General features: G+C 48.9%; 1 protein-coding gene across 1 annotated transcript; it reads right to left on the bottom strand.

Moving 5' to 3' along the window:
• Nucleotides 1–262: 262 nt before the first annotated feature.
• On the bottom strand, nt 263–9,138 carry CCKBR (cholecystokinin B receptor). The gene is made up of 5 exons (XM_012456784.3): nt 8,897–9,138; nt 2,015–2,266; nt 1,598–1,847; nt 1,123–1,295; nt 263–936 (listed from the first exon to the last, which is right to left on the bottom strand). The coding sequence occupies exons 1-5, from the start codon at nt 9,045–9,047 to the stop codon at nt 398–400; spliced, it is 1,365 nt and encodes a 454-aa protein (XP_012312207.1). The 5' UTR covers nt 9,048–9,138; the 3' UTR covers nt 263–397.
• Between the last annotated feature and the right edge of the window lie 1,387 nt (nt 9,139–10,525).

Genomic DNA, 10,525 nt, shown 5'->3' on the forward strand with positions numbered 1-10,525 from the left:
CAAACTCGGTGCATCCCAGAGTCAGTCCTGTGCCAGCCTCCATAGTCCCTAAAACGATCAGTGCCATTAATCTATGTGTGTGAGAGGCAGGTCAGCCCTTGTCAAGAGTTCCCACTGTGTAGAAGCAGTTCACTGCTAGGGACGCTGTGTCTGTCTAAGGCGCACGCCATGTTTCTATGGGCCAGGCTCAGTCCCGTATCAGAGGTGCCTCCTTTTCTGAGTACAGCTCCATTCTTGTTTCTCTTGTGTCAGGTAAGCTACCTTTTCCTGTGTTTGCGGTTAGTCCATGCTATTGGGTGTCGGTCTCCTGTGTCAGTTCTGGTTTGTGTTTTGAGTGTCTGGAAAGGGTCAGTGCTTGTCATTTTCCCTGCCTCAGCCCCCACAGCCCCTCCACTCCTCAGCCAGGCCCCAGTGTGCTGATGGTGGTGTAGCTCAGCCTGGACAGCGAAGCAATGGAGGGAGTGGGAGGGTCCTCATCGGGAAGAGGCCTGGGGCGAGCCCGTGGAGGCCGGGGGCAGCAGCGAGCGCACATTTCCAGGCAGGCCTGGCGAAAGCGACGGTGCATGAAGCAGTAGACCAGGGGGTTGACACAGGCCGAGGCATAGCTCAGCAAGTGAATGAAGGAGATGGGAGCACCTGAGAGGGCTCGGTGTGCACCTGGGCCATCAAAGGCGCGCCACGTATTGGCGCTATAAACTGGCAACCAACACAGAAAAAAAAGCACGACGATCACCAGCAACATTCGCACCACGCGCTTCTTAGCCAGCAGCTTGGCCTGGGTGGGCCGGGAGCCGTGTCCCGGCCCAGGAGTGGGCGCCACCAGCGCCGAGAGCTCCAGGGCAGGCCGGGAACGTGGAAGCTGCACGTAGCAGCCATCACTGTCTTCGCCACCCGCGCCAGTCTCAGGCCGGCAACGCCCGTTCTGGTGAACAGCACCTGAGCACAGAGGGTGGGCAGTTAGAGAAAAAGGCAAGAGTCCTTCCAATCTCCAGCCCAATCCGCACCTGAGCTCGCAGCAGCCGAAACCCTATTTCCAGCTTTCTTCTCCCATTATTTCAGCTCCACCCACTCCAGCAGGCCCCGTCGCCCTCCAAAGCTCTGTCTCTCCCGGATTTCGCTCACCTGGTCCAGCCCCACCCGGCAGCCCGCCTTGGCTTCGGACCCTGCTTTGGCTCTCGCTGTCACTGTCGCCGTCAAAGCGAAGCCCTAAGTAGAGCTCGCGGGAGATAAGCCCGTAGGCCACCGCCATCACCACACCCGGGATGAAGAACAAGAGCAGGAGCAGCAGTACAGACCTGGAGGCAACAGATCACTCGGGTTTCTGTCCAGCTACAATCACAGATGGAGAAAGGGCCAAAGACTGGTGTTTCTAGGGCTGTGGCCAGGTACCCGAGGTAGGGGTAGGATATGGGGGTACTGCTGGGAAGGGAGAGAGAACTGGGGAGGGGACCCAAACTGGAATTCCAGGGTGGTGGATGCAGAATAGGAATTGGCATGGCAATTCTCCAGGCAGCTGGAGGAAGATTCTGGGCAATGGTATTAAGCATCTAATGGGGGTGAGAAGGGAAATCCTAGGATAAGTTGTAGGCAAGCTCACCAGGTCTGGCGGACCCGTGCACTGGGCCAGCGATGTACGCACTGCAGCACACGAGGCCCCACTGGTTGCACGATAGTGTACACGGGGTAGGGCACCATGAGCAGTCCGGACAGCAGCCACGTGGCTATGATCACGCGAGCCGCATGGGAGCGCGTCTGCCACACTCGCGCCTGCAGTGGTCGGCAGATGGCGCTGTACCGCTCCAGTGCGATGGCCATGAGGCTTAGCGTGGACACACTCACAGACACTCCTAAGCAGAGGAAGAGAGAGGAAGGAGTCACCCAGGAAACTTGCACTACACACCCATCAGTGGGACTTCCTCATACCCCTCCCTGCCAACTGGGGAAGACTCCTACATCCACAAGGGCTTTAGGAGGGGAGAGCGGCAAGTGGGGATGGGGTGGTTGTCTCACCCACCCATGAGGTAGGAAACCGCCTTGCAGATGACTGTGCCAAAGACGAATGTGCCCATGAGATTGGGCAGGAGGGTGAAGGGCATGCAAGCCACAGCCAACAGGAGGTCGCTGACTGCCAGTGAGAGGAGGAAGGCATTGGTGACGGTCCTCAGGCGGCGGCTCAGTCCCAGGACCACGATGATGAGCACATTTCCTCCAACACTCATCAGGAAGATCACTGCATAAAGAGTGATTCTAATGGCCAACTCCAATTCTGGGTAAGAAAAGGGAGAGGTGGCAGTAGGGGTCAGCCTTCATTCAGCCAAACCCCTCTCCATCCTTCTTATCCCCAACCCTCACTACCCTGCCAGATGCCTACATTCCCAACTCACGAACTGCTCAGTAAATGGTGAACTTGAATCCTTTAGCCTTCTAACCCCTTGAGCTTTGGTTAAATTGGCCCAACTCTACCTTTGCTTAAGAAAGCCTGTCTCTTTTCAAGGTTTGTTCCAAATCTTTCCTTCCCTTTGCAGCCAAATTTCTTATGAGGCTATTTGTGTCTTCTCATTCACTCTTCAATCCATTATAATATTCTGTACCCTATCACTGCATACTTCTTCCCAAGTACACTTACCTTTAACTGCTAAATTCAAAGCCTATTCTATTTGACCTTCCTGGAGTATTCTACACTGTTGACAATACACTATCTTTTGAACCACATCAGATCACGTCTTTATTCTCTAAAAACAAAAGCAAAAATCCCTTCACTTACTCTCTACTGTCTGCAGCCCCTCAGAATGTCATCAAGATCCTTCCAGAAGGGACATCTTCCTCCCTGCCCTCCCCCCAACCCCGCGATGCACTCATTTAAGTAAGCCACTGGATGACTCAGTTTCTTGAATGCATCATTTGCACTTGTGACTCCCTCCCTGCTCAAATTGGTTTCTCAGCCCAGAATACTCTTTCACCAACTCTCCCCACAACTTCCACCCCCCATCACAAGCTTATTTTCTGTATCTGGTGAATTCCTATTCCTCCCTTGTTGGTCAAGACTCAAATCGACAGCTATTTCTTCTGTAAGGCCCTTCTGGACACCTCATTTAGTATTACTCTCCCCTTTCTCTAATCCATGCATGTTTCTTGCACAACAATTAAAGACTATTTTACTTTCTGCCTTGTATTTTAATTCTTTCCAAACATTCATTCTCACTCTATAAACATTTACAGAGGACTCCCTTTGTGCCAGTCACTGGGAACAAAGAGATGAATATGACAAACTCCCTGCCATTTGAAAGCTCACAGGGGAGAAGTAAACAGATGTGATAAGGAGTGAGGTTGAAGGATGTACAAGGTGCTGTCGGAGCTCATAGGAGGGATGCTTGTGTGAGGCAGAGGGGCTGGGAGGCTGACCCCATTCTTTTGTGTCATTGTCTTATTAAAAGATGGATTCATCTTTGGCCCACCATGTCGCAGCCAAGCATATTTAGACAAAATCGAATTGGATTGAACAGGATGGAATCACTCACACTTATGGCCTCAGCATGAGAGGGATTAAAGCTCAAAGGTAGAGAGGGCAGGGGGCAGAGCCTCCTAGGTTGCAGAGAAGGAAGGGCTCAAAGCTGCAGCCCTCTCCTCCAGAGTCCCATACTTTGGCTGACTTTCATTTTAGCTTCCAAATTGAAAACTACAGCCATGCACTGAATAACGATGTTTTGGTAGATACAAATTTCACATATGATGCTGGTCTCATAAGATTATAATGAATAGCTGGGTACAGTGGCTCATATTTGCAATCCCAGCACTTTGGGAGGCCAAGGCAGGAAGATCACTTGAGTCCAGGAGCTTGAGATCAGCCTGAGCAACATAGCAGGACTCCATCTCTGCAAAACATAAAAAATTAGCTGGGCGTGGTGACACATTCCTATATTCATAGCTACTCAGGAGCTTAAGGCAGAAAGATTGCTTGAGCTCAGGAATTTGAGGCTGCAGTGAGCTATGATAGTGCCACTGCACTCCAGCCTGCACAACAGAGTGAGACTCTGTCTCAAACAAAACCAAAAACAACAACAACAACAACAACAACAACAAAAGATTATAATGGAGCTGAGAAATTTCTATCACCTAGTTATATTATTGTAACACTGCAGCATAATGCATTATGCATGTGTTTGTGGGAATGCTGGTAACCTACTGTGCTGTCAGTCATATAAAAGCCTAGCACATTCAATTATGAACATAATACTTGATAATGATAATAAATGACTATGCAACTTGAAGTATTTACTATATTATACTTTTAATCATTATTTTAGAATATACTCTTATTTTTCAAAAACGTTAACTATAAAACAGCCTCAGGCAGGTCCTTTAGGAAGTTTCCAGAATAAAGCACTGCTATTATAGGAGATGACAGCTCCATGTGTGTTCTTGCCCTGATGACCTTCCAGTGGGACAAGATGTGCAGGTGGAAGATGGCAAAATTTATCCTGACCCTGTGTACGTCAATGTGTGTGTTTGTGTCTTAGTTTTTAACAGAAAGGTTTAAAAAGCAAAAAAGAAAAAAAAAGTTAAAAACAGAAAAACGCTTATAAGAATATAAAAAAAGTTCCTCTGCATTGATTGAAAAAGAAGGAAAAAAGAATATAAAAAAAGAAAATATTTTTGTATAGCCATACAATGTGTTTTTTGTTTTATGCTGTTATTGCAAAAGAGTCAAAAAGTTTATAAAGTAAAAAAGTTACAGTATGCTAAGGTTAATTTTTAAACAAGAAAATTTAAAAAATAAATTTAGTGCAGCCTAAGTATACAGTGTTTAGAAAGTCTACAGTAGTGTGCAGTAATGCCTTTACATTACAGAATGCCTTTATATTCACTCACCACTCACTGACTTACCCAGAGCAACGTCTACTCCTGCAAGTTCCATTTATGGTAAGCTCCCTATACAGGTGTATCATTTGTTATCTTTTATACTGTATTTTCACTGTACCTTTTCTATGTTTAGATATGTTTAGATACACAAATACATAATATTGTGTTACTCTTCCCTACAGTATTCAGCACAGTAACATACTGTACAGGTTTGTAGCCTGGAGCAATAGGCTACACCATATAGCCTAGGTGTGTAGTAGGCTATACAATATATGTTTGTGTGAGTACACTCCATGATGTTTACATGACAATGAAATCACCTAATGATGCCTTTCTCAGAAGGTATCCCCATCATTAGGTAATGTATGACTGTGTTTTCTTATAATAACCAATTTATTTAGAAATTGTAGACATCAAATAAATGCTATTTATAAAAACTTCCAAACTGAACTCAGAAGTAACATTATTTGCTCAAGACCACACACCTCTTAAGGGGCTGAATCAGAATAGAAGCCAAGTCCCTGGATCCCTAAAATGCTTTGCCTCCTACTGTTTGTTCCTTCAGTACTCTCTCATTCATCATACTGCCTCTTCCTAATCAAATCTCAATCTAAATGCCTCTTTCTCCCTCTCTCTATACTCAACCATGGCATTTCTCACTGTATTAGTATGTATGTAATTCTCTGTCTTCCCCACTAGACTAGGAGCTTCTTGAGGACAGGGGCAAGGTCCATCTCATTCTCCAGTATATTCATAGCACTCAGCATAATGTCCAGCACAGAGGAGGTAGTCAACACATGCTCGTTAATGAATCTTGGGTGATTCTGTCTTTCGAGACAGAAGTGCACCTGCTTTTCCCCTGACATGTCCATGTGTGCCTTTAACTTGGCTAATTGGGTGTGGATAATAATAAAATGAAAGTGAGTAGTGTCTGATGGATGGGTAACACCAAAATGACTTCAGACAATATTAAAGTGAGTGTGGTAACATCTGTCTTTTTATGGGTAGTATCTGAGCGAACATGGGTAACACTCAAGTCTGCATGGATTACATAAGAAGAATAAAGTGGTAACATCCAAATTTCTATTGGTAACATTTGAGTGAACCTGGGTAACATATGCATCTGTAGGGATAATATCTGAGTGAGTGTGGCTGACAGGGTCTCTGTGTGTAACATCTGACTGGCTGGGTAACATCCAAATGTCTGAGCAGCATTTAGATGAGTGAGACAAATTTTTGCACCTGTGCTCTGAATTGCTTCACATCTGCTTTCACAGGGACTCTTCTCTATTGATTATCCCCTTTCTCATCTGTACCTTCAATCTTCCTCTCTCAGCCCAACCACCATCAAATATTTAAAAAAGCTGTTGTTTAAAAATGCACACACACACACACACAGACACAAACACACACACGACAGACCTACACACGTCACCCCCCCAATCTCATGCTATTTTTGGCTGCTTTTCTCTCTCTCTCTTTCTTTCCTACCCTACCACACTTCTTGAAAGTTTTGGCCATATATCCTGGTTCACTTCTCATAACCCCCTCTCCCACCAGCCCAATCTTCAACCTACCGTTAAGCCTCAATACCTATGACTCCTATTTTCTTGTTATTGAATGTGAAGGATGCTGTTCTGACTGTCCTGTTTTTATTTACCTAATTTATGTCAATAGCATTTGACATCACTTACCCCAACATGCTCGAAACTCTCTTTTTCTTGCCTTCTGGAAGGGCATAGCTCCTGCCTTTCTGATAGTTTCATCTGAATATCCTTCGTGGATTCTCCTGCTGCTGCCTGGCTTTTAAATAATGGTCTTCTGCAGAGTCCTGACCCAGCACCTATTTTCTTCTCATTCTATACGATGTTTTATGATTTTAACTATTCTCATGGCTTCTACCTCTTGTAGGCAAAGACCTTCTTCAAGTCTGTATTTCCACCCCAGATCTTCCCTATGAGTTCTAGACCCCTGGAATCAACAGCTTACTAGGTAACCTCACCTGAATGTCCCATTAACATTTAAACTTAGTGGGTTCCAAACTGAATTTATAATTCCCTCTCCCAAACCTGTTTCTGCTGTTTTATCTTTCTCATTGTATACAATTGCTATAGCACCAATATCCATTCAATTATCCAAGTTAGAAATCTGAATGTCATCCCTTGACCTCTTCCATCCTCTCTGCTTCTAATCTGTTGATTCCATTTCTAGAAGAGGCTTTTAAATATATCCACTTCTCTCCATCCACACTGCCATCACCTTAGTCACAGCTAGCATCATCCTTCCCCCAGACCAGTGTAATATCGTAACCTTCTAAAGTATCCCCTTGCCTTCCATCTCACGTCTTCCAATCCATTCTCTACATTATAGAACTAATCCCAGTAGTACTACTCAATCTTTTAGTAGTTCCTGTTGCCCGCAGGATAAAGTCCACATTCCATGGTCAGGTCTAGCAGGCTCTCTGCAAACCCTCTAGGCTAATCTCCACCCTGTTCATTATTCCCCTCTTAAAGTATATGTTCTAGCCACTCAAAACTATGTCAGAGTGGATAAAAGTGCCATGAATTCAAACTTTGAGCTTTTCATATATCTTGTCCTTTTCCTTGGGATGCTTTCTGTTTCTCTGCCTGTTTACTTGGTTGGTTCTCCCATATATTTGTACATTGTATATATTTGCCAACAGGAAGCTTAGAGTCAATCTCCCTAATCTTTTTGACTTTATATCTTATTTCCTCAAGAGGCCAACCTTAATTCTGAAGGAGGCTAGGCTGGGCTGGAGGTGCTCCTCTTGCATTCCCACTGTCTTTTTCCTATCAAGGCTCTTCTACTTTGTGCTGCAATCCCCTGCTTGTCTGTCTCACCCACTAAACTCTGAGCTCCTTGAAGTAGGGATTGTGTCAGTTTTGTTCAACTTACATTTCCACTACCTAGCACAATCTCTGGTTCAATAAACATTGGCTGAATGACCGAATCCAAGTGTGAGTGTGTAACAACTGGGCTGAGAAAGCATCGATTATTTCATGGGGTAAATAAATATGTGGATTACAATTTATTCCAACTTTCCCTTCTTGAGCTTAGAAAAATTTCCTTTTGCTTAACATTGTTCCTTCACCTAGAATCCCACTCCTTCCTTTTCTGCCCACTCAACTTCAGACCCAGTTCCAAGGTTCTGGCCTCTGTGAAGTTCTTCTGGTGCCCACAGTTCAGACCCTTTCATGGGACTTCCATGGTGTCTGTGATTTTTCCATTTGCTTGTTTTCCCTCTGTACTTGGCTATGAGCCATGAGGGTCCAGACTGGGTCTATTTTGCCCCTGTGCCCCCAGCACCTAGTCTAGGGCTGGAGAGGGAGCTTGGAAGATAGCTGGAGACATTACTTGCAGACAAAGAGAGAGAGACCACTGAGCCTTGAAAGCTCCAAGATGGGAGGCAGAGGGGTTTGAGGATGAGTGAAATGGAGACAGACAGCTCTAAGGAGCATCCCCTACTGTTCAGCCTAATTCAGATTCGAGGATCTTTTTTGGGATGGCTGGGGGCTGGGCTGGGGTGTCAGATGTGATCACAACTTCGACTTCCCATTCAAGCTTTCCACAGGGCTCCCTCCCTCAGCCGGCCCCCTTCTTTCCCCAATCTTGCATTCCTTTCTTGCTTTCCTTCTCTGTTGTGGCTCTGTGAACTAGGTGTAAGAGGGAAAGGAGATCTGCAAGGGTTGGCAAGAGGAGGTCCTCGCCTTCTGAGTGGTGTCTAGGAGGGGCTGCGTGCTGGGGAGGGGTCTGTGTTTTGGGGTGAGCAGGAGCTCTGGGTGTAACCAGGGGACCAGGATGTGAAGGCGTTCCCACCAGGTGGTGTGAAGCTGTGATGAAGTTGTGAGCTGTGGGGGTGAAGGTGTGAGGGGGGCTGTTTGGGGGCTGAGGCAGTACTATGAGGGGCATGGTGTGGGCGTTTGAGGAGGTAGTGTGGAGCTCGTGAGGGGACTCTATTAGTGTTCTGGGGTACGGTGAGGAGGAGCTTGTGGAGGGGGCTGAGGGAGGCACCCACCTCTTGTCCCGGCTCCGCGAATGCGAGGGGGCTCGCAGCTGAGGTTTCCCGCACTGCTGCTGTTGAGGAGAGGCGCCCCCGGGAGGCACAGGGAAGCCCCCGGCCCGGGTCCGGTGCCCTGCACGCTCCGGTTCAGCTTTAGCAGCTCCATGGCCCCTGCCGAGCCCGCCGCCGTACTCAGCTCGGCCCGGCGGGCTCCCGCCGCGGTTCCACCGGCTCACGCTGCGATTCCGGCTCAGACTCCCGCCGCCCTCCTCCCCCGCCCCCCTGCCCCGCCCGGTCCCCGCCCCCAGCCCAGGCACCAGCCCTCCGCTCTCCCGCGGCTCGCCCCGCCTGGGTTCGCGTCCCTCCGCCAGCCTCCGTCCCACCAGGTGACTGCGCGCCCCCTCCCCGGCTCGGGAGTTCTGCCCCTCCCTGTGCGACTGTCCTCCAGGCTCGCCCCCTCCCTAGATCTCTCCCGTCTCCTCCTAGAGATTTCTCTCCTGCCCACCTCCCTTTATCACTCGCCCCCACCCTCGATTCCGGGGAATGAGAGAGGAGCGAGGGAGCGAGAGAGCGAGTGTTGGCAGCGCAGGGGGAGGCTGCGGGGAAGGGAGGGTAGGAGGCGTGTAGGGACGCTGCCTCGGATCCAACATCGTTCTCTGGTGTATCAGGGAACGCGGAGGTGGCGTTGGAGACCGGGTCTGCGTGTCACCTGCTGAGGCGCGGATGCTTTAGTCTGAGCCTAGCGCCGCGTTTACCGTACTGTGTCGCAGTGGCCGCAGTGACCGTGACACTATTGCTACCGTAGTTCCCTGCAGCTCCTCGCTGCGGGACTGGGGTAGCTCCTGCATCTGTCTCCGCGCCCTCCACCTCCTGTCTCAGGCTCAACACTAGGGCTTCCACTCAAGGTTCCCAAGGAGCCCTCCACAGCTGGGCGGGAGTGGGGGTGGGGCCCGGGGGGAGCCTTGTCCCGGGGAAAGGGCTCCCGGGAGGAAACGTCTGAGTTGGGTGTTGAGGGCAGTTGGGGTGGTGGCGAGAATTGACCAGGATGAACCCGAGTAAGGTGAGGACGGGATATGGTTCTAGCGCCAGCCCCGGGCAGGCAAAAGATGAGATGATTGGTTTTCTACACCGTAGCCAGGCAGCGCCCACGCCCACCCGACACGCTAACGCTACCTGTTTGCTCTCAGTGCAGGCAAAGCCGCCTGTGTAGGGTGTCAGGTTCCCACGAGAGGGGGCTGGAAGGAGACTGGGTCACTAGGGTGCAACGGGAACAGGGCTGAAGGGGGCAGGACTGTACTGGGTTCAGCTTCTCCGGCAGGATTTGCCTCTTCTACTGTTTCAGCCCTACTCCCTGTGCATTCTCCTATCCATTCCTTTTCTTCCCCAAAGTCCTATCCATTCTTCAGATTCCAAATGAGCTCCAATACGTTGTGAAATTCCGTCTTCTGACCCCCAGCAGTAGCTGTAAGAGGTGGGGCGAGGCGGGGGCGGGCATCAGTAGAGAATGGAGTCTGGCTTTATGCGGGATTCAGCAAGCCCTTATCCAATTAATCTTTTGGAGAGGACCTGGTTCAGCCAGCCCTGAGTTTATAGGGGCTGAAGCATTGAAAGAGTTTATGCATGGGATGGGTGGGGACATCATCA

Source organism: Aotus nancymaae, unplaced genomic scaffold (assembly GCF_030222135.1).
Source record: "Aotus nancymaae isolate 86718 unplaced genomic scaffold, 86718_ANA_hifiasm-v0.15.2.pri h1tg000059l, whole genome shotgun sequence".
Classification (NCBI taxonomy): domain Eukaryota; kingdom Metazoa; phylum Chordata; class Mammalia; order Primates; family Aotidae; genus Aotus; species Aotus nancymaae.

What these genes read in the sequence shown, in the direction of transcription:
- CCKBR (XM_012456784.3), bottom strand. Translation starts at nt 9,047, where the DNA reads ATGGAGCTGCTAAAGCTGAACCGGAGCGTGCAGGGCACCGGACCCGGG. An exon ending in TCGCGGAGCCGGGACAAGAG is followed by an intron (nt 2,267 to 8,896) that starts GTGGGTGCCTCC and finishes TTTCTTACCCAG; the next exon opens with AATTGGAGTTGGCCATTAGA. An exon ending in GGCGGTTTCCTACCTCATGG is followed by an intron (nt 1,848 to 2,014) that starts GTGGGTGAGACA and finishes TCCTCTGCTTAG; the next exon opens with GAGTGTCTGTGAGTGTGTCC.